General features: G+C 38.8%; 1 protein-coding gene and 2 long non-coding RNA genes across 6 annotated transcripts in view; 2 read left to right on the top strand and 1 right to left on the bottom strand.

Moving 5' to 3' along the window:
• The first annotated feature begins 343 nt into the window (after nt 1-343).
• Nucleotides 344-6,354, top strand: LOC131361721 (uncharacterized). 2 transcript variants are annotated; one of them, XR_009206079.1, is made up of 3 exons: nt 344-786; nt 2,989-3,096; nt 3,295-6,354. It is a non-coding gene; the product is annotated as an uncharacterized LOC131361721 (long non-coding RNA). The 2 variants fall into 2 exon arrangements; XR_009206075.1 differs by having other exon boundaries at nt 2,986-3,096.
• A 7,724-nt stretch (nt 6,355-14,078) lies between these two features.
• LOC131361686 (uncharacterized) lies at nt 14,079-18,652 on the bottom strand. Its single transcript, XR_009206068.1, has 4 exons — nt 18,261-18,652; nt 16,628-16,756; nt 16,272-16,351; nt 14,079-16,194 (listed from the first exon to the last, which is right to left on the bottom strand). It is a non-coding gene; the product is annotated as an uncharacterized LOC131361686 (long non-coding RNA).
• Nucleotides 17,408-24,172, top strand: part of dpyda.1 (dihydropyrimidine dehydrogenase a, tandem duplicate 1) — a 126,840-nt gene continuing 120,075 nt past the window's right edge. For all 3 annotated transcript variants that reach the window (XM_058402963.1, XM_058402872.1, XM_058403054.1), the window contains exon 1: nt 17,408-17,820. Coding sequence is in view for 1 of the 3 variants with exons in the window: in XM_058402872.1 (XP_058258855.1) it covers nt 17,782-17,820 (39 nt within the window). In the remaining 2 variants the exon portion in view is untranslated. The remainder of the gene's footprint in view (nt 17,821-24,172) is intronic.

The following is a 24,172-nucleotide window of genomic DNA, read 5'->3' as shown; positions in this document are numbered from 1 at the left end:
ATACTCCGTTTGGGAAGTCAGGACAGGGAGCCTGTGGAGCATGTAGCACGTCAGATCTCCCTCAATTAATCCACCATTAGAAGTCTCGAATCCACAAGTCAGTGAGCTTGGGAAGCGTGTGTGGCTCAAATCTAATTATTTTCTCCTTTCCTCTGAGGTAGGAGGGGTGAGAGAGAGAGAGAGAGAGAGAGAGAAATGGCAGTATTTAAAAAAAAAAAAAGCTACAAGGCTGTGGACCGACACTGGATAGATTTTTTCTCTCTTTCCCTCTCCTCCCATCAGTCACTCACTCAGACCCTCCTCTCTCTCTCTCTCTGTCTCTCTCTCTCTCTTTCTCCCCCCCTTCTCTGTCTCCCTCACTCCCCTCTCTATCTCCCTCTCTCACACACGACAAACACGCACACACTCTCCTTTCTCTGTCATGGTCTCTTGCTCTCTCTCTCTCTCACCCTCTCTCTCTCTCTCTCTTGCGCTCCCTCTACCTTGCTCTCTTCTGTGCGTGTAAGTTCATTCGCTGTGTCAAGCAACAACTGGCTCAGGAGTGAGAAGTGGGCTTTTGATCCTCTTTATCGAGCATCCCGGTGAGGATGCAGCATCCGCATCCACCTGTACACCCTGGGACTGCCTTGCTGCCTCATCGCCTCTCTCTCTCTCGCTGTGGCTCTCTAACTGTATCGGAGGCACTGCGGAGAGCTGGTGCTCTGCTATACTGACCATATCACAGGCAGAAATCTCACGCAGCAGACGCTCTGCAGGAAACAGACACTGGACCTGAGGGCTGGGAGGGTAAGTGACTTCCACACATGTGGACATCTCCATGTCATTACTTTTTTGTTAAAAAAAAAATAGCACCCTGAAATTTCTAGCTTTTAATATTTGTGTTTGGCACAAAAAAATGGATCCTTTTTATTTCCATTGATTTCACATCCTATTTTTGTTTTGTGTCTTTTATTTTGTGTGTAGTCGTGATTCATATTTGTGCACTGCCCCATCTAGAGCCCTCCTGTCAAGAGTATTGTGCCATATTACCATATTCATGGGCTCTTTGCAATTAAATTGCAATCAGTAAAGGGTCCAGCCAGAAGTGTTTTTTTTATGTGGGGTGGAATAGGGCACCACGGAGCTCTCGTGGAGAGAGGCAGAGAAGTGGAGGTGAGGCAGAGAATACAGATTCATTCAGCGATGTTCAATGCTAGACTGAAAAAAAAAATCTCTCTCTCTTTTTTTGCCCTGCAGTCAGGCTACCATGTAAATCCATCATAAACATACAGAGTTATAGTTGCAAACCGAGGTGAATAAGGATTCAACAAAATAATGGAGGAGAGAAAAAGAAAGCATTGGTTGGGAGGAAAGATTTACGTGCATCCAGAGGAACTTTGAAGATAAACAGAAATAGATCTGCATGGAGGGGCATTGATTAATTCTCACAGTTGGTGATGGGAGGAGAATCCCTGACTGCTGTGTTGAGTTAGAGAGTGTGTGATGTCTCAGAGATGGAGAGAGAGAGAGAGAGAGCCTTGGGGCTGGAATGCTGGGTGAGCGTTGCCCTGCGTCAGGGCAGCTTTGTGTGTGTGTGTGTGTGTATGTGTGTGTGTGTTTTGTTTGAGAGGTCCGTCCGTTGTTTAGTGGGCTGGGGGGCTGTGAGACTGGGGTAAGAGAGCAGCAGCCTGCTATAGCATCCGTGATGCTCCAGAGCTGCTTTTGTTGTGTTCAGTGTTTCAGTCCGTCTCTCTCTCTCTCTCTCTCTCTCTGTCTCTCTCTCTCTTTCTCTCTCTTCCCTTTCTCTGTTTTTTTGCCATCCATCTCCTCTACCTTTTTTTAATCTTCCTTTACTGGGATGTAGTAAGGGTAAGTTTGTTGTCTTTCCTCTGTGTTCTTGGGTTTCTGCATTTGGTTTTTGCTTTCGTTAGTTAAAATGGTATAAATAATGTTCTATTGATTGTATCAGTATGGTGAACATTATACTTTTTGGAATAATAATAATGATACACAAATATTTGAATTTTTAAATGAATATTTAATATTTAATATAATAATTTATATTTAAATGAATTACTTTACACTTAAAAATGCACTCTATTTTTTTCAAATCATTGTACATATGTACATTTGTGTGAAATTTGCCAGTTCCTCTTTTTTCTCTGTTGAGTCCAAATATATAAAAGAACATTAAAATATATATTTTATGCTGAAAATGTTGCTGTTAAATTGAACCCTTTTGAGGTTTCAATGGCTGTCAGCAAATAAACCAAAAGAATAATGATTGAAATGTAGGCAGCATTGCCTGAATACTTAATCAGTAATATCGATTAAAAACGTAGATCAGTTCAGTGGAGTAACTCATTTATATTCATGTGGAAGAAAATATATTTCATGCATTACTTTAAATGCTGGGCATGATTAATCATGTTTGTTTTTGAGCTTTAAGTTTTAAAACTATTGCAGTTAACAATGGGAATTTCACTTTAAACAAATTAACACACAAAAATATTTGTGACAATTAATGCTGAAAAGCAATGATTTATTATATAAAAGTATTGGTTAAAGCCCACATATAGTGTGTATGACACTCACACATTATCAATGTCTTGCTTTATCTGTAGCCTAAATTAATTTATTTGCATAAAATGATTTGTTTAATGAAATGAAAAATAGAATGAAATTTCATAATAATATATTTAATGTATGTGTGTTTAATGTGTGTGTGTGTGTGTGTGTGTGTGAGAGAGAGAGAGAGAGAGAGAGACAGAGAGAGAGAGAAAGTGAAAGAGAGAAATTTGGAAACGGTTCATTACCATTCCTTTTACCATATAGAATTCTCCTCATGGTGTCAGTGAACAATTTATCTTAGGCTTTCCTTTCTCTGGGTTTTAGATAGATGGCACAGTGCACGTGTGAGGAGGGCCAGACACAGTAATGTGTAGGGAGGCTTGAAAGGTCACAATCTCTCCACTGAACCCTAACCTCCTTCTGTCTATTTTCCAGCAGGAGCGATTCAGTGGGATTTTGCGTACGGTGTAGAGCTGGGGAGCAGCTCGTGTGCTGGTGCTGGAAGAACACAGCATGAGCCGGGCACTTAAATCCTCGGCAGTCCAGGTAAGTGCTGTACAGAGATAGGTGAGGGGCGGCGCAATCCATCACCTCCTCAACACACCGCCCCCCCCAACTCTAATGCTGCTATATAATACACACTCTTCATCTGACAGGCACGCACTGTTGTAAGACAAAGCTATTGCCACACATGTACTCTCAAGCATGGATTGAAAAATGCACTATGTCGATTTCTGTTTGCAGAAAGACCATTGATGGGGCCTTGCCTTGTGCCGCAAATCATCTTCAATCAATTGTTTTGAAAGGCCTTGCCGTTTGCCAAACGGCTGAGGACAATGCTTGCGATTCCGCTATTGCTTTCTCCTTAGAAAGACTCTCTTCGGTGACGGGTATTCTTGGGTGGATAATACGGATCACGTTGTTATTGCTTAAGAATACGCGTAGTCGAGGAGAGTCATGTCGGCGGTGACGGCAGGGGACTAGAGAGAGCACAGAGGCCAGAGAGCCCACCTGCCCACCACACACACACACACACACACACACACTACCAAAGCTCACACTCAGGTCATTTAACAAGCAAGCAGACAGATCTTGTGTTTCTGTGTGTGATATGTGTTGTTGAGTATCTACAGAAAGGGGCTTGTTCACCATGTAGCCTTATTCCTCGACAAAATGAAAAACTGTTTAATGTAAAAAAAAAAAGAAGACTGCATTGATTTTAAGTCCCCATCTGCACCAATGATCATTCTGCCCAGCATTTCTATCTGAATATAAGCTTATAGACAATTTTTTTTTTGTTTGTTTAATCCTTGTGCGTATTGGTAAATGGAATAGCATAATCAGGGAGGATATGTGGGTCTGTAGATGGCAAAACACATAGTCTACGGCATTTATTATCTGTCCTTAGGACCACACACTCTTCACTTCCCACTCCAGCTTTTTTCATGCAAATTGATTTAGAAATGACATTTATCGTGTGGGGTTTCCACATGCAAGCCTACCGCACCACGAGGGCTGACAAAAAAAATGTCCACCAAGCCAACGACAGCTCAATTTATGCGCTCGAAGGAAGAGTGAGTGGAAGAGAACACACAGCAGATAAACAATTACCACAGCCTTAGATTGACTACAGCTCTGCTTTCTATGTAGCCGCACACATATCATGAATATGTATCAGTCACCGCATATGATGGTGCATTCTAAAGTCTAACACCCATGAAAATCCATTTAAGCAGCATAATAGGATCTACTTGATCTACTTGACATGCTAAATCTTATAAATATACATGAGATTTTTTTTTTTTTGGCAGGAATGTATTTTTCCTTATTTTTAAATTCCACGTAAGGAAAAAGAACAAAAAAAACAAAAAAAACAATGTTATTCCGAGAGGAATAAAATGTGGATGTATTAACAGGGAGGTTTTTTAAAATCAGCAAACAGTCCAATTTACTGTTAATTATCATTAAGCACATTGAAATGACACATTAGCATTTCAGACAGACTAAAGAAAACAATTCAGTGGCTCTCCTCTTGATCACCCTGTAATTATCATTCTTTTGGCTGTGCTTTAATGAACAGAGAGTGGAAGAAAAGCTTGTAAGTACATGTTATGGCCTTTTACCACTAGGGTACCCACACAACTGAAAAATTATATGTCTGATTCACTATATTTTCTGCTTCCTGGCATAAGTATAGGTTTGTTTTAGGAGGACAATTTTAATTAATTGTAAAAGGACTTATTTAACTAAACAAGAGATTTTCTTTTTTTATTTTCTGGTTTTAAAAAGCACTACAATGCTTCATTATGTGCTTTTTTTACTACATTAAGGTGAAATTGATCGTACATATATTTAATAATCACTGCAATTGTAATAACAGAACCAACAAATTGATGGATCCTAGCTCTTTTTAACTATACTATAAACCACACTCTTTTTTTAACCACGCTATAAATATCCGGAGCATACAGTGTTTAATAAATAACACTAGAAAATAATTCTCAATATTCCAAATCATCCAAATTAAAAGGCTAAAACAGCATGCAGGCTTCAACAACAGACAGGAAAAAAAAACACTGAGCTGAGATTCCCCTCCCCCTAAACCACTGTGATATCAGTCTTTTATTGATTATTTGTGCTACTGATTATATTCGTTATAATTTGGCCATTAGATCACATACATTACATTCATCAAAATTTTCTCCACTGAAACATATTCCAGTAAAGAAAAAAAAATGCATTCTACAATTATCATGTCATTTACATTGATTATCGTGTTTTAATAGGACAGTTTTGCTTGTTGTGGATTCAGATTTGATTTCAAATTGTTGATAAATAACCTCAATGAGTGTAATGATATCACTTGGCCTCCTCTGTTATCTGGCATTATTCAAATGACCTCACGAGTCTGACTGTAGAATACTGTGTTTATATACCGCAAGGAACCTCAAACAGAATGTACTTAAATGCCTTTTATATTCATATGTTTCTATTTTCCTCCTTTTTATAAATAAAGCTGTATTTAATTGAAATTTATGCATTCGGATATTTTGTCTCAGGTGTAAGAATGCTGGTTTTAATGTAAATACTCCTAGTGTAGTAGTAGTAGTAGTAGTAGTAGTAGTAGTAGTAGTAATAATAATAATAATAATAATAATAATAATAATAATAATATCACCAATGTAATCATAATAAAATGTACATTATTTTCAGGATTCTATTAATTTCAAGATTTTCAGATTTACCTTCACAAATCTCTATTTATCTATTTATAAATTACCCGGGAAACAAATGTCTTAAATAAAACATTAACGGCTAGATTATTTCAAAATGCAAATCAGCCCTTTATGATTTTTAAGCCGTAGAGATTTTTTTTTAGATAATGTGCATGATTATATGTACATAACTATTTCGATGTTCTTATCGCAGTTGGGCAGATTATCAGTGTTTATCCTGTTTATTCTAACTGTGGCCTAAGCTCTTCTGCCTGCTTCATCTGCACTAATCCATTTACACTCCAGAGCGTAGCTCACTAGCCAACACCTACTCAAGCTTGCCTGCTCTGGCCTAACACATGCTAGGAGAAGCACATTTACATGAATATATATTCTCTGTCAAACCCTATCTGTGCTCATATTTCACGCATAGGCTAGGACTGGTCAGCCTGTACAAGAGCCAGATTCATTTGCCAAAATCAGCATGGACTGATGGGTAAAACGGTCTGCTAATAGTTCCTGATTTGAAATGATTTGAAATATATATATATATATATTTAAAAAAATGTAAAATTGTTCCATACTAATTAAATGACCTAATTTATTTCAAATAAATGTAAATAAATATGTTTAAAATTGAGTCTAGTGAAACAATTACATTTTTATTTATTTATTTATTTAATTTTATTTATTTTTTGGGGGGGGGGTGTCAAGTGGATATTCTAAACATTTAGAAGATTTATGGAAGGCTGTGGAATTTCTAAACATTACTGTAACACTGTGAAATTAGGTTAATAGGCCATAAAGTTTTTTTTTTTTTACTGAACCTATTGTAAATTAATCTATGCATCCTTAATTATTTAAGATGCTATTACCCTAATGGGGTTGCAGGGCACACACAATAGATCAATCAGAGGAAATGATTATGGGACAGTCGGGTCTTCATGGGTTGTCCTCTCCTCTCCATACTCTCTACACAACTATCCCCATATCCTCTTGAGCTGCCTGAATGCACCATATCACCTCCTACCCATTCATATGTCCTCATTTTGTTATTTTTATTTTTCACCTACATACAGCATGAATCATCTATCCACAGTGTTTACTAATAGGAATCCATTTGAGGACTCTTCAGCTCGATCATTATGTTTTCAGCTCATACAAGGGGAGAACCTAAACACCTTTAAGTACATTATATTATGGGAGTTCTAGTATATAGCCATGTGTATAGCTCTAATGATTCCCTATCTTCCCTCGACTTCCTTCAGGAACATAATGTGGTTTCTGCAAATAAGATCTGCAGCATTAATCAATTGGAAATGTGCTGCATTAGCGAGCTGCATTTCCGACGGCTGCCTCCCCTCAGCAGAACACAAAGGCACAGGCAGACATTAAGTTCATATCCTCAGGCTTATTGACTCTTAGAACGGGCGCACATCATCATTATACTGATTCTAAGAGCTGATACCACACATTAAAGTCCATTACATTAATTATGTGCATGCTACTTATTTTTAGCTTATGTGTTTGAATGTGTTTGGCCAGGTTTGTATAAGAGGACCTTGTGTACTTTATCGATTTATTTCAGGTTAGCTTGGCCGGTCCAACCCAGAGGTGTTTTTAATAAGAGCGTTCCGCCTGCTGGAGCTAAGGTTCATTTAAATAGCAGTGTATGAAATGTATCCACATCAGTGCTTCAGAGATAGTACCAAAGCAATATATTTAAAAAGCAATTTATTTACCTAGGATTGGAGATTGCACAGATTGAATGGAGGAGTCAGATCCACTGCTTCCAAACTCTCCATGGACACCACTCATCCCATTCTGGTGCGATTGCACTCTCTCTCTCTCTCTCTCTCTCCCTCCTTCTTCACTCTTTTATCTCACCCCACTTCACAAACTCTTGTGACTAATATTTCTCCAGGAGGAGTTTGAGTAAAAACCATTTCAGCTTGGAAAATCCCCAGCAGTCTCGAGAGAAGTGACTGGAATGAGCTGAAGGATGCTTAATGCTGAACTGAAATTTTTAACTGTAATAAATAATTAAATAAATAAAATACACAAACAAAAAACGCAAAGTCATTACACCCGATGCATGTATTTGTTCTCACACTTTCTACACCGTTAGTTCGAATGGTAGATGTGCGTACGTGTATGGATGTGCTTGAACCTTCGAGTTCATGTGTGAGAGTGTGTGCAGCACTGAAGACTGGTTTGAGGTGGAGAAGGTGATAATTCATGAATGAGGCTCTTCATTCATCTGCTCTGCTCACACTGCTGTGTAAACCACCGTCTCTCCCAGGATGCATGCTCTTAATGAGGGCCTGGCCTCCTGAGCTAACACCTCCTAGAGAGAGAGAGAGAGAGAGAGAGAGAGAGAGAGAGAGATTAATCAGGATGATTAATCAGATCACCTAAATGCTCGATGCCCCCCAGGGCCCCTCCCTTACACTTCAGACTGAGGCTCTTAAGTATATCTCTCTCATAAACGCTCATACTCAATCTTATTGCAGAGCATCTTTGTCAAGATGGGGACAAGAAATAAATGTACATTTGCAGGGCAAGTGGAAGCTACACCAACCTTTCTCTCTCTCTCTCTCTCTCTCTCTCACAGCATTACTGATCGGGAATAATCAGTACCAGCACAAGATCGTTCCAGGTCTGCCTCTGGGCTTAGAGAGATCTTATTGCACAGTCAGGTCACTTTTATTGCCAATTCACTTCATCCCTAAATGAGGCTCATTGTGATGAAATAGGATGTATGTCCTTGATCGCATTTTAATGCAGAAATGTTCATTAGTTGTAAAAACTTTGTTGCTCTCATGCATAATATTTTATATGATATAGTAAGACAAAATATTCTACCCACACTTGTATAATAGCTTAAATTAGTCATTATGGAAAAAACATTATGTGCTTTTTTTTCCTAATATATGTCATTTGTCATTTTATTCGGTTCCTTTGCAATGTGTTAAAATCTAACCACACAACAATGAATGAGACATTTTGCTTTTCAATGAGAAATTATTAACCAGCAAGCACCTTTAATTATACTTGATTGCTTTTAAGCAAAGTTTCTAATTCATCTTAATCTCTAGAAAGCTCTTTTACCCGGGGTAGTTGGAAATGGATTTGTTTATCACATTAGAGTAAGGTTGGTTGTTCCACTTTGTTGGCTACAGTGACAAATCCAGTGATGTTTTCTGGTGTGTCATTCAAATGCAAAGCAGGGCCATCCACACGCTTGCCCCAGACTCCTGTTATCTACTGAGTCTCCAGACACTGAGGAGAAGCTTGCTGATGTGTGAATAGCTTTACCATGTGCAAAGAGCAACAGAAGAATTTGCTTCCCATTGTAGCACCATGAGGGCTTCTTTGAGGCTGAAAGAAAAGAGAGAAAAGGGGATCGTATATTCAAATACTAATATTACATTAGAGACACGCTGGTGTGCAGGCAGCTAGCATGATCTTCAGTTGCCTCAACGATATCATTTCTGCACGTGATCCTCCCTTTTTCTCTATTATGAACACTGTTAATATAGTTATTGTTGCATTATTGTAGATTTTAAGCAGGACTAGCTCTAATGCCGTGAAATATTGTAACAATTCTAGCAGCCCACAACTAGACAGAGGGGCCTCCAAAAAAAAAATCCAGAAGGACTTCTGAAACAAATTTAATGTATATGAAATGCATTATGAACTGGAAGGGGGTTTAGAATTTCTAGCTATGGTTTCACCCTCTATTTAATTTACATCGACCATTCATGTGCATTTTTTGCTAACTATGTGTATTTCATATGAAACAAAAGTGTAGGCACTTGTCTCACTCAGTTATTCATGTATGTGTAGCAACGTAGCATAGACAGGAAGTGGAGTTCCCGAGTCAGCTTCCTGAGTGGAGAGTGGCACTGTGACTGTCCTCCAAGTGGACTCATCTCTCTCTCTCTCTCTCTCTCTCTCTCTCTCTCTCTCTTTCTCTATCTATCTATCTGAGTCCAGTACGTTGTGACTCAACTCAGCCAGCCTTGATCCAGGCCATAGACAGCAGGCAGCCATTTGGAACTCGCTTATTTTGTATTGCATTATGGATGATACATGAGCGTGATGTTCTCTCAGGCCAAGATGTTACAGTGGCTAATCTTGATGTTGGGTGCTGACATCATCACCTCCACCACCACCATCATCATCATCACTTACTGGGCATGAGGGAGTTTCAGGGCAGCTTTCACACATGGAAGCTTTTGCTGTTGAACATGATCTACATAAAATAAAGACTTCAGGTAGACAAAAAAAAAATGGATCACTGATAGGAATAAGAAGTTGAATTGAACTGTTGAATTACTCGCTATTTCTGATTTGCTCATGCACCATATTACTCAATACATCACTGTCAAAACTACTCGAAAGCCTGAATCGAGCCGTTCTTTATCAAATCCTAAAGGAATAAAAATGCAGAGGTATAAAAGTTACTCCGTCTTCCCTTGTTCTGTTTAAAGTCGTAATTACAGGTGAGCACTTTGTCATAATGAGAGCATGACAAAACGACCCATCGCTCTTTCCCAGGTTAAACACTGGCAGATGGAGACTGTCGACAGCTTAGTTTGCGAGCAGAATTAATTAGCAGTTATGGCAGCTGACACATGAGTTTCACACTGACCTGCAGTTAAGAATAACACTTCATTTTGGAGTATTTGCAAGAGCTGTCCATCTTATTGGCAACAGCCCAAGCTGGCTAATTTATAATTAATGTTTATTTGGTCTCTGTGGTATAGTAGAAATAAGGTGGAAATTCGAGGAAGCTAAGAATGGTCAGAGGGAGGCTGTTCCCAGAAATATTGGCAATAGCTGATATATTTCTTATACACAGTGTGTGGGGTTCGTGTGAGGACACAGTGTGACTGGAGGATTGGGAGAAAATGCTCTCTGTTTTCTTTATCCAACAATGCAGTAAGAGAGCTGAAGCAGGTGGCTAGATGAAGGGAAGGGCAAGCATTTTCTCCACCCAAAGTGCAAATGTTGCAGGTTATTTCCATGAAGTTTCATCATGGTTGCAGCCAGGATTCTCCACTCTCTGCTAATCTGTTGGTCTGCACCAGAGCGCTGGTTGCTTGGCAGGAATGTCCTGCAAGTCCAAACACTGGAGTTTTTAAGCTGCTGTGTACTGGAATTGAACAGTGTGTGTGTGTGTGTGTAAGAGAGAAAATCTCTTTGTGTCAGTTTGTGTGTACTTTAATTGTTTAAAAAGCTTACTTATTTTAAACAGGCAATAGTATATCTATTGCAAAAAAAATATAAATCATTATTTAAACCTGATTGAGATATTTACACTTTTAAGTGCAAGTTACAATCGTAAATTTTGTAGGTATTACAAGTATGTAACGAGTAATCTACTGAACAGAACCACAAAGAAGCTAATTGTCCTAAAGTTAAAATGGCCAGTTTGTTGTTGTTCAATGATGAGAAATTCATGAATTCTGGAAAAGTGCAAGAAAAGTAAATAGCCTGGAGTGAATTTGTGAAATATAAATGTACTGTGAGTGTTGAATACAGGCTTCCATTACTGTGCTCTTTGTTAATTAGATGCCATTTTTATTGCCAACAGCCTGTGGGCTCCCTGATGGACTGCTGTAATGATATTTGAGTCTATAAATAAAACATTTAAGCCCACAGTTAAAGCCTGTCTGACCTTATTGGTGTGTATTGCAGCCACAAGGCCATGGAGATACTCCTTGTTTTTATGTAAAAAAAAAAACTCCAAAAAAATCACTGTTAACATTAAAATATTGCTTACTTGATCCTTATTAGTCTGCTTGTTATGTTTGAAAAATTCAATTCTATAAACATTCAAACCAATTCTGTTATTATCTGGGATGCTCAGTTATTACAGCAGATACACACATATTTTCATCACAAAGATTTGAGCCCGCCTGCACCTTTTGTTCCTTGCGCGTCCTGCTGAGGGCTCTGACCAAAATTACTGATGAAGTGCCATTCTGTCATCCAGAGAGATCAACTCCTCAGTAGCGCAACTCAGACACAGCTGCAGGAGCCTCTTATATTGCAATAAGCTCTAATCCTATTGTTTGATCTAATTATTTCACTTGCAAGGCTCCGCTGACGAAACCAATGAGAAAGAGCAGATGAACCGTGTTCTGTCTCACCACACAGCCGTACTGCCTCGCTGACAGACAGAAACTGACAGACGGAAAGACAGCACAAAGAAGTACTGGGCGATGAAGTCACGTAGCCTTTAGATATTATCCAGGTAACAATGAGAGATTACATCATATCAGCTAGCATGAATTCTTCATTGTCTCTTATTGATTTCTTTAGCAGCGAGCGTCTATTGTCCAGAGCGCAAAATGGAAAGCCATTGAACTTGAAGGATAAAGCATTTATGACAGTCAAGGGATTTGCGAGACACTCATGAAGAAAGAAAGGCTTCTACAGAACAACAGTAATAGAAATACACCTCTGGGTTCGCCCATGCATCTTCCTCATGAGCAGGACGAAACCTAAAGATGCGTTTTGTGGCCTGTGGGCACTGAGCAGCCTGTGTACCTGAGCAAGTGCTCTCCCAGAGTGTCTGAGATAATACACAGATGAGTCAGAAGAGAGCAGAGGGCTGCTGGAGGTGAGTATTGATCGGTGGGGGCCACAGACTCACTCAGGACGATGGGACACACACTCTGAACTGCGCAAATCAAGGTAATTGTGATGGACTGAAAGCGAGCAATCGATGACTGATTACTCCGCTGAAACACAACATCTGTTCGCTGCCACTCGCCGACAGATCGCTTTGATAACATTTAATTATGTAAAGGGTCACTGGACCAATTAGATTACAGCTCAATTATCCCAGAAAGTGGAATTGATAACGAAGGACAAAATAATAATTGCTTTACAAATATGTGTTAATATATTTTAAGCTTTGCATGTAAATGTTGGATGTTCCATGACATGTCACTTATGACTAATAAATGTGAAGGACATCATCATATGATATTATTGTGCTATAATGTCAAGTTTCTTGCTTTGGTATAAATAAACAAATGAAACTGAATTCAATATGATTTTCTATATTAAATATCCTAATTGTGGTCAATGCCTTTAAAGCTCTCCATAGTTCATCCAGATTAAGATAGAAGATTAGATGAAGATATAAAACTGCTTAAAGGTTATTTCTTAAAGATACTAATTTATATTCATATTTAAATATATAACTTAAAATGTCATATTCATTGTGGAACAAATTGCCCTGTTTTTGCGGGGGAAAAGCAACAAATAAGCGGCACGTGCTTACACCCACACACCCACACACCCACATACACACACAGAAGAAAAACACAGAGAAGATGCTGCCCAGGTGAGCAGGACATAGAGGGCTTAAATGTACAGGGACACAAAGGGAACCAGCTCACATGCTGAGGATATGCCAGCTCAACCAGCCTGTGATTGTATCAGTAACTTGATGGTGGGAGGTAGTGATGGAGAGAGAGAGAGAGAGAGAGAGAGACAGAGAGAGAGAGAGAGAGAGAGAGAGAGAGACGGGAGGGGAGGTTGATGACAGTTCCCTGCAGAGGTGAAACTTCTCAAAGGCATCGAGAGGGAAGATGACACTTCATCCGCCATCATTTGATGGGACTCAGGGCGGGTTATGGATCCTGTCACACAGCCAAATAAAGTGAGGGGAAGCAGCCGCATCCCAGGGCGATTTTCCGCCCAAAGCCTACCCGTAAATGTCATCCATTATTGATAGGAAAAATGTTCAGGCTTATTAGTTTTAAAATGGACACGTCTGGGAGGAATCTTCACACATAAAAGGAGACACAGCCATTCTAGACCACTGCTTAATTTTGAATTAGTTAGTTCACCATTTGTCCATTAAGAAATAGAGACCAGACATATGAAGTAACTGTACAACTACACAGTAAAGGAGTTAGTCAGTGGTCTCTGTAGAGAAGTCAGTGTTAGATGTCGTATGCAGCAGAGGCTGTGCTGGTTATACCTCATTATTTTGTGGTTTAGAGACACAGCGCTGCATCGACACCATTGTTCACAGCAGTGTGCAACTATGCCCAATCAGAGCTGAATACTTGGAAGTCCAATGCATATTAAATAAATAATCAATATCGAACACACTGGATTTAATGAAGTCTAAATGTTCTTTATATCCTAATCTTTGTTTCTCATTACACTGTCCAATTTATAGCAATCTTATACTTTAAAAAAATGTACAAGGCAAATAAAAAAGAACAGCAACACACAAAAATGTCAAAGAGTGTACACAGAGTTCAAAGATTATTTGTGCCTGTTTTCTGTACTAAACTAATGATAGATACCAGCTAACAATGTTTAAATAGTCCCATAATCAGTAGGCAATCACTCGGCATAAGCCGTTAGCTGAGGGCTGAGATGGTTTTCTCAGTGCTGAAACACTGCTGAATTTAAAAGTCAGATGATGGAGAGAAAAAAAATTGCCAATTCTTCCTAATTCATTTCTCTACTCCAGAAGTTTAAATCTAATGGTACAGTCTTCATTTTCATTGTCAACAGAGTGAAGATACTGCTGGGAAGATAGATGGCTGCTTCCTGCATGTGCCAAAATTCAGGGACAGGTTTTTATCATGTAGACTATTAGAAAAAGAATTAAAGGACTCAATTAGTTTGATGAAGTCATGAAATGTGCAATGTAATAAAATTTGTATGACCTGATTAAAAATGTTCCCATTTCCAAGAAATAATGAGAAATTATTTAAAAATATGCAGACAACTTCACTGACTCAGTGACATGCAATCTTAAAGAGGGAATGATCACATTAAGCTGGAGAATGTTCTGAACGTGGCAAAAGGATCATGAGGAGCAGGATGTGGTCAGGTATATAATTCTTTTAAATGCAACATCGTACCTTCACATGATTTCAGACACTATTCCTGACACTTTTATACTGCTGCAATAAAGCATAACAAATCAGTGAATCATTTTCATAATGTTTCTATTCCTTGTTAATTGCTACCATAAAGAAACCATGATCGTTGCTGAAAACATTACTACTGATATCAGTAATGAGAGGCAAAAATATATAAATCATCTTTTTGATGTTTAGATAAATGATAAATATTACACTCTATGGACACTCTGTGTTATTTATGTTTTCACCTTTTTAGACACAAATATTCATAACAGATTTTGTTATGAATTCATAATACCTCTATCAAATTAGCAAAGAGGCATTGCATGCAGCTACAAAGAAACACAGAGTCTCAAAAGTGTAAAAGGCGATGTTCATTTTAATACTGCTCACTACAGCCCTCCTAAAAAGATTCAATGCCATTTTTAAAAGCCTGTTGAATATTATTAACAAAAAGTTATACAATCGGGACGATTATGCTAGCAGTCATGTTTCTGAGGTCAGAAACACAGACTGCATATTTATTCGATTTATAAAGTTTTATATATATATAAAAAAAGATTACAGAATAAAATACTGACTGCCAGCTTTTTGTAGTAGTTGGAAACATTGTGATTTCCATTTATTTGGTGAATTTAACATGAGTGATATCAGGCAGTAAGCATCATGGCTCATAAGGGCATGCAGTCCACACCTCCAGGCTGCAAACCCATTTACATAACTCAAGGGCTAACTTTATGATGAATCATCAGAAAAAAAAAGTGTTCATACCTGAGTAGCTGACAGAAAGTTGACGACTTATCAATTTACTTTCTAATTAGGAAAATAATTTGACAATGGCTTTAACCTTCCAAAAAAATAAAAAATAAATAAATGAATAATGTACAAGAATCTGAAATAGCCAGAGCATGGTGGGAAATTAACAGCTACCTCAGTCTGGCTGTTCAAACAGTCATTCAGCTTCTGTTATCTCAAGGGTGGATTCAGCTTAATTGTGAAATCCTAGGCCAACGTTCACTGCAGGTAAATTAAAGGCGAAGCTATAACTTTAAGGAAACCTATCAGAGTCTGATCTCTGCTTTTGTTCAAACGTTTGTTTGCAAATGTTTATGAATTCTGAATGTGAATCGCATATGTTGTTATCTTTGTACATTCAATTTTAGATTATAGATGGCTATTAACATCTTCTGTAGCCGGCATTGCTGAACCTTACTTATTTCATCTTCAAATTTATCCTGGTCAGGCTCCTATTCCAGCTGGAAATTCACCATAGAGGGGACACCAGTGCATCACAGGGCACCATACACACATATTTACACACTCATTCACAACTAGTACAGTGTAGCATAACCTATAGCACGTCCTATAGCATGTTCTTTTGGAGATGAGAGGAAACAAACACAGACACAGGAAGAACATACATAGAAACTCTTCACAGAGAGCAACCCGAGCCTGGGATTGAACCGGAGACCCAGGAGACTGCGATGATATCTGCTGCGTCACCCTGCTGCCTCTTGCTAAGTAAAGTATGGTAGAAGTCATTCTTATTACATAAAATAGTTATCATTTGATATAAACTGCAAATGATACTTACATGATACTGTAGACTTGGACATTTCAATTTGTAAGGTAATAATAAATTCCAAGATTGGAATTAGATTTGGATGTTTTAAACTGGAAAAGTATAAAGAGACAAAAATACCATTAGACATAACTGTTTTTTTCTTAGGACTGATATTTAAACTGTATACTATATTATATTTATTAAATTCATATATGAGATTTTTGTGTAAAACAAAACTGTGTTTTTGTTTTTAGCTATAGATTTCCCCCCTGGAGTGCTTAGAAGCTTTTAAAGAAAAATATATATTGAATATGGGCTGAAACTCAAGGTAGCAAAATAGAAAAGTTTGTTTTCTAGCATCTCTGCTTAGTAATGTTTGTCTTTACCAATCCTCATTTGTTGAAGAATAGCCTAATGATGTATCCCACAATCCTGTGTCATCTAGAAGCGGATGGATTCTTCTCAGGGTTTCTTGCTCGTGTCATCTCATCGAGTTTTTCCTTTGCCATTATTGCCTTTGTATAAATACAATGTTATCACTGTATAAATATTCATTGCCTTTGTTGTAATTGTGTAAATACACCTCAATACAAATAATACTGAATTCCATTCATCACTGTGCCGCTTTTATTACACAGGGTTGCAGGGAACCTGGTGCCTATCCTAGGGGACTTGGGTGTCAACCCATTGAAGGAGACAATCGCATACACACAACAGACAATTTACAGATGCTATTCAACCTACAACGCACGTCTTGGGAGAAAACTGGAATACTCAAAGGAAACCCCAGAAGCATGGGGAGAACATGCCAAACTCTGCATGCAGTACAGGAATAAAGCCCTTAACCCTGGAGATGCGAGGTGAACTAAAAAGCCTCTGTGCTCTCTAAAACTGAAACGAAAAACATTTCAATAAATTCCCAGTCCTGACACTGGCTCATTTTCTCCACCATGACATTCATGTATTCAGTAATACTTCAAATCTTATCAATGAAATATTCCTGAGGAGGGACTTGGCAGGCTAATGTGGATAGTCAGGGTAGTTGGGTACACATTTCAGTACCGCAGTGCGTGGTTTTTTCCCCCCTCTCTGTAAAAATGACCCTCACATGGATGGGAGCTCTGTCAGTCATGCTGAGCATCTGGAGCTGTCAGTATTCACACGCATCACCGCCCAGTCTATCAACAGTCCAAAGTTTGCTCTTGAACTTTCCCTAGTCCCACCTGAGACTGCAAGACCTTTCCCCTTCCTCTTGCTGTTTGGAACCTTTGTCCGTTATTCGGATGCTTTAACAGTGATTTCGTGCTAGTTTTGGCTCATTTCCAGGCTCTCCAAACCACAAAAGGACGGCTTCGGGGAAAGTGAGAAGGAAAAGGAGCGGTGGCGGGGTGTGTGTGTGTACTGGAGTCTGCTCGCTATACTCCTTTAGACGGCTTTAGCAACGCCACAGAGCTCGCTGGACTTCACGACTGCGTTTTTTTTTTTTAAATCTTCGTTTATTTTTTAATTCTCTGAGCTGTTTTGATTCCGCGAAACAAATATGGCTAGAATGCTGAGCAAGGACCTGCCGGATATCGAGGTAGATCACTGCTTGTTTATGCCTCGCCATGTTTGTTTTCTGCACCGCTGATAGAAATATGTTAACGCGCTGTTTTACTTAGACGGATCATTCCTATATGTAGTAATGTCTGGCTTCTTGTTTTAACATGTTTAATGCTTTCATGCCTCGTATTTAGTGTCTAAAAGTCAAACGCAGTTCTCGCCAGTTTGATTCGCCCTTTTTTCATAAACATCACCAAGAAAGTTTACTAAAAGTTGCTTGCACAAAACATTGAACTGTCTCACATTATCTGCAGCTTTCCGATTAGAAGTCACGCGCGTGTCTCCGTAGACATGGAGCGCTGTAATGCAACAGCTTATGTTTACTCTTGCCTTTATAAAACCCATCGAATATTTTTGGGATAAACTTTTATGAGCAACGTAGAGATTCATAATAACCCGACTGTAATGATTCCTTACCTATAGGCTTTTCTCAGACAGCTTACTCATCTTTTAATGAAGTCTTTTTTTTTTTACTCATATTTTTCATGAAGCTGTGAACCATTTATTTTCTCAGGAAAAAAAAACCCCAGCTATTAAAAACTATAAAGGCAGTAATGGTATTGCGAGTTATTTCCAGTTTGCTTTGTTTACTATGTTCAGTTTAATCCAGTTGCTGTTAAGTCACGTCCTCGTGCAGGCTGTAACTATGTGCTGTGTCCTCTGCTCCAGTCATGTGAGTCATGTGCTTCCTGTTTTGTTGACTGAGACCTTTAGGAGGAAGTGTGGAAAAATTCAGCCCATCACTGTAACTCAGCACACACCATTCTGTTTCAGAGGAACTGAAAGCAGAAACTCAGCAACAAAATGTGAGATGATGAGTGTAACGTGAACTGAATTCAAACCAGTGGTGCAATACATGTGACTTTAAGATCTGCGTCAGCAAGCGTAGCTGAGAAGTGAGAAGTTTATGATTAACTCATGAGACCAAGGTAGAACATCCAAGCGATAAGCGTATGGTTCTTTAGACAGTTCTCCTCTATGAACAACATTTTTGGGTGATGCACCATTGAAGGTTTTGCAGAGCCAATATTTATCAGACCTTGCACCTTGTATAAAAAAAGATACTGATATATAGTGGGTGCTATAATGTTTAATAGCACCCACATGTTTAATGTTTATATATATATATATGTATATATATACATGTACCACCCACTATATATCAGTATCTTATATATACCTCTGACAATTAGAAGTGTCAGGTCTGGTGTCAGGTATATATAGCTATACTAATATCTAAGGCTTCTTATGGATCACACACAGACGCACACACCGATCAGGCACAACATTATGACCACCTGCCTAATATTTTGTTGGTCCCCCTTTTGCTGGCAAAATAGCCCTGACTCATCATGCACTGTGTATTCTGACACCTTTCTATCAGAACCAGCATTAACTTCTTCAGAAATTTGAGCAACAGTAGCTCGTCTGTTGGATCAGCCTTCGCTCCCCACAAGCATCAGTGAGCCTTGACCGCCCATGACCCACTGGTTCACCACTGCTCCTTCCTTGGACCACTTTTGATAGATACTGTAGATACTATAGCTGCAGTTTTGGAGATGCACTGATCCAGTCGTCTAGCCAACTAAATTTGGCTCTTGTCAAACTCGCTAAAATCCGGATTGTCTTAAGTCCTAACTGTCCTTCTGTGAACACCAGGGAACCGCTAGAGGTGGTGACAATCACCTGGATGATTTTTTTTGTGTGTGTGCTTACGCATGTTGTGACCTGTGGCATCACATTGCCCCCTCAGCCTCATGCCTACAGTGAGTTAGAGCTTGTGCTGCTCAAGTTTGTGAAATGTAGATGCCTCTCTGTCATTTCGTATTCAGGGTATAATTGCACACTGATACCCCACTTTTAAAATGTCTTAATTGGAATGTGTGTCCTGTGAAAAAGGCTTCCAAAGGACACCTGTGTAGGTCCATTAACATGATGCCGGGATGATGGCAGAACTGCAGTTTGTCCTGCTGTGACATTTGTAACATGGTAATGTTTTGTACATTACCACCTTAAAAATATTGGTTTCATTTAGGTGCTGCCCTTTGTTTTTCGCTTCAAAATGACCTGCTGATAAGCCCTGTACTTTACTTCATTCAGCTCTACAGCACTATTTTGTGGTTGTAGTAGTAGTTGTGGTGATGGGGTGGGTGGATCATGACCCGTGAGTTAACCTTGGGACCTGAGAGCATGACAGTGTCCATTTAGAGCTTGCACAAGCCAGACAGAAGGCTGTTACATAGCTGGTGCATTTGATTGTGATGGTTTCTAGTTTTTGAAACCTGCGCTCTACTCTACAGGGTTTCTTTGGCCACAGGCCCAGAAAGTGACCCTAGCACACACAGCAGGTTTCCCAGGGTTGATTTATATGTGTCTGGCAGCAAACGTTTTTAAGGTGGTCAGTGCAGTGAATACATAGCTAGTGTCTTCAGCATCCAGAGGGCTTAGACTTTGTCGGCAAAAGCGTGAATCCTGCATCATGGCTCATTAGTCAGTCGGAAAACAAAACTTTATCTAGTGGAAACTAGCTAACTTGGTGGAGAACTACAAGGAGTGCACATTATGGTTGCAGAAAAAACGAATGTTAGCAGAATGTAGTCACTGGTCTAGTGTTTGGACAGCATGCAGAGTGGAAATAGAGCTCCCTTAAGGACCAGGAAAAGGTCGGCAAAGATAATCAGACACCGCATATCAGACAGGAAAAAAAAATTCTTTTAATATTATTTGTCTCTCTATTTAGTGACTGAATTTTAAGATTTTTTTTTTTTGGATATCTTTTACTTACACATCACCTGTTCCTTACTTTCAAGTAATTAGACTTCATGGAATGAAATTATTTTAATCTGCTGATTTAAATATTCAAATAAACCCAATTTTTGCTTATTAAAACACCACATCATCAGTTAAATATTGCTGGGCTCATGAAAAGGAATGAGAAAATGAGCTCACTTTCCCTTTCAGGGCATAGACCTATGTTTTAATGTGTGAGGCTATTGTGAGGGATTTATGCCAGCAATATTTATAAGCTGCACTTTATGAAAATACCACTACAATTATGAAAGGAGCAAGAAAGCAAGGTCACATCACTTGTGTGAGGTCATTATTGCCCTATTATTCTAGCCATTGAATTGATTTTAAAAATTCTTCTTTAGACATTTAAGTGTACCCATGATGAAGCACTTAACTGCAGGGCTTTATATACATTGACCCCGTAGCCATAGTCTTCAATCTGGTGGTGCGTCTTAATTCCTTGGGACTAAATTATGTTCAGTTGAGGTCATGTTTTGTGTGTGTGGCTACACCATATGTCTGAAATGATCTTCCTGAAATATGCCTCCTCAGATACCTCTTTTTGCTTTTATTTCCCTAGCAAATTTGTTTGTCTAGGAGGAAATATGGATTTTAGTGATATTACTATTGTATTTTTATTATTTATTTTGAAGTACATACATAATTTAAATTTAATGAACAATATCTGATGATTTATACTTTTAATAATGTATTGTTTTTGTGCTAAAAGAAAATTCGGATTCTGCATATCACAGGTAGTGTGACTGCAGCACACTTTGATAAGGATTACTTTAGATAAACAGTACACTGTAATAGTTACTATATACTGTTTATCTAATGTATCATATAATCATTGTATAATTATATAATCATTGTGTAATAGCACTATATGATTCCTATCTGAGACATTTGAAATAAATTGATAGATTGTTTTAAAAGTGTAAAGCTGCACAAAACTTTTGCTAAATGATAAGATTGCTGCTTTCTGTCCCATGAGTCAGTAACTGAAGGCCAGGTAAGCATAGCACTTTGGTCATATAGATCCATACATGTTTTTTTTTCCTGTAAATCTTCATGGCAGGTTAGACCCAGAAAGAATGCATTATGATAAAGACAGGAGTGTGCTATGCCTCAATGCAACCTAAATGCATAAAATATTATGGTTAAATTAATATAAGCTTTATTTCAGAATCTTCTTTAGTCAACATTGTTGGAAATGAATGAATGTAGTTTTAAAACACTGCTTTTCATTTCAAACCCCTACAGTTTTCTAAGCTGTAACAAGGAGCCTCAGCACCTTCTTAAACAGCTTACAATGAAACTCTGCCCTTATAAATGCAATTATATGTGTGCCATTTAAACCATTTGCACATGGTCTTTCACCTTTACAGTTAGGTTCATTAGGAAGTGTAATGGTGTTGGTTACACTGGAGATAGTGGGAGATGTTTATCACTTCCCTGCATCAGGAGGCTTTCTGCAGGTTAATATGAGTAAAGATGGCCCCGGCTTCGTGCTGGGGGGCTCTAATGCAACCTTTATGGAGAGCAGAGGGAAGTAAGTCAAGCCTTTCATTAGCATCTTTATTCAGGGAGTAATGACAACAGTGACGTGACCTTCGGCTCCCCACTGCACTTAAGACCGGGACTAAATGACTCCTGTCTGCCATTGAAAATGGCTTTCTAAATCTCATAATAATTGCCATCTCTGGAGCAATTAAAGCCTCCATTTTTCTGCAGTCCTGTCAGATGTCTTATTTTAATATCCACCCGCTCTCCTGAAAGCGCTAAATGTGGGACCCTTTTGTGTATGTGTGTGTTGTCTGTGTGTTGTGTATGTGTGTGTGCGTGTGTGTGTAGATTAATTAAAATCCTCCTGGATCGCCATTAGAGTTCATTAAAAAACCCACAGCAATACAGCATTTAAACAAAGAGATATGACTGCTCTGGCAGACCTCGGTGCCAATCCAAGGCTGCTTTCACAGTAGATGTCTAGAACAGTGACAGCAGTTTACTCTGGAATAAAAATTTAATGGAATATTATGGAAATGTTTGGCCACTCAGCATGTCATTGGTACTCACCAAGTATACCTGTGATGTTTTTCATCTCTCACACAAGGTTCACAAACTGCATTTCTATTATCGTATTGATCTAGTTTACAAAGGAACTGTATTAAATGCTTCCTTTGGATGTGTGCTTTAGAGTGCAACTGTTTTTTTTTTGGCCCAATTTTATTGACACAAGACAAAAATGCACACATGGTGAAATTATCCATGAATTGAGATTAGCGTTCTTGGAGAGCGTTATGTGCCATTTAGTGACATTATGAGAGTTGACTACGAAGTTCTGGCACTGTCAGAATGCTTATATTACAATCCTCTGCTGTGACACTGCTCTAAAAACCGCTTACAGGAGGTTGGAGTAGGATGATACGAAGCTCACAGGAGACCTGTAAATACGCTAGTAGCAATGCTGAGTCATAAGCTTTAATTAATTAATGAATATAAAATGTTCAGCTTACATTCCTAGCTTTTTTTTGTACAGTGAGTTGCAAAGCTAGCACATCTGCTAGTCAGTTTCATTTATAAAGCACATTTAACACAATGTCCGTTAACCAAAATGCTGTCCGTTGTACAAAGTGCTACCCCAGTTACTGCTTTACATAATAACATATGCAGACATATATGTACTATGATTGATTATGCTGATTAGCTCACTTTGAAGAATCTGCATTTCATGTTCCCTTTCACGCAGCCAGGAAGGACTCCAAATGAGGTTTTTTAAAGGTTTTTTTTTCTAGCCATTTGCTACTATTTCAGCATGTGGTTGTGATTTTGTTTATGAGGCTCTGATTTCTGCACAGAACAGACTAAATGATGATGTAAGTAGAATGTAGTCATCTTCTTTAACTGCAGGTCTACCATTAGAGGATCTTTATCATATAATCTGACACAGAGAAAACATTACCGCACAGACTGTTATAGAACTCAGCCGAGATTTTATTGGGATCATCTTGTACAGTGTGACAAGTAATATTCTTAAAAGACTGCTGTAATTGCACAGTATAAAACCAGCTTTAGGAATATGATAGCACTAAATCGAGAATACAACTCGCCAAGATCGGTTGTGATCTAAAGTACGTAATTAACGCATGCCCTGATGAGTTTTGGATGATGTCTGTCTAACATGGAGCTGGACGTGGCGCTAGACTGTCCCACCCTGCTGCTAGTGTACAGGGCAGCACATGACATGACACAGAAAGGTGGTAGAAGAGTAATTGCACCCCTGGCAGAGTTTAGTCAGTCTTTCAATCATTCAGAGCTGCTGAGATGAGCCTGTGTCCTGTCACTGAGTCGTGTTTGCTGATAAACAAAAGCATGCGAGGAGACGGGGTCATGGAGCCAGTGCAGACTCACTGGCTACTAGTCCACTGCACAGTGTATTGCCTACTCATCATCCAATCTCACAGGAGCTAGTGTACACTCAACTGATCACACGACTCTTTTGTTTTCTGCAGACTCTATTGGCAAACTCAGTCAAT

The sequence above is a fragment of the Hemibagrus wyckioides genome, linkage group LG01, assembly GCF_019097595.1.
Source record: "Hemibagrus wyckioides isolate EC202008001 linkage group LG01, SWU_Hwy_1.0, whole genome shotgun sequence".
Classification (NCBI taxonomy): Eukaryota; Metazoa; Chordata; class Actinopteri; order Siluriformes; family Bagridae; genus Hemibagrus; species Hemibagrus wyckioides.
This window is presented reverse-complemented; position numbering and strand designations above follow the sequence as displayed.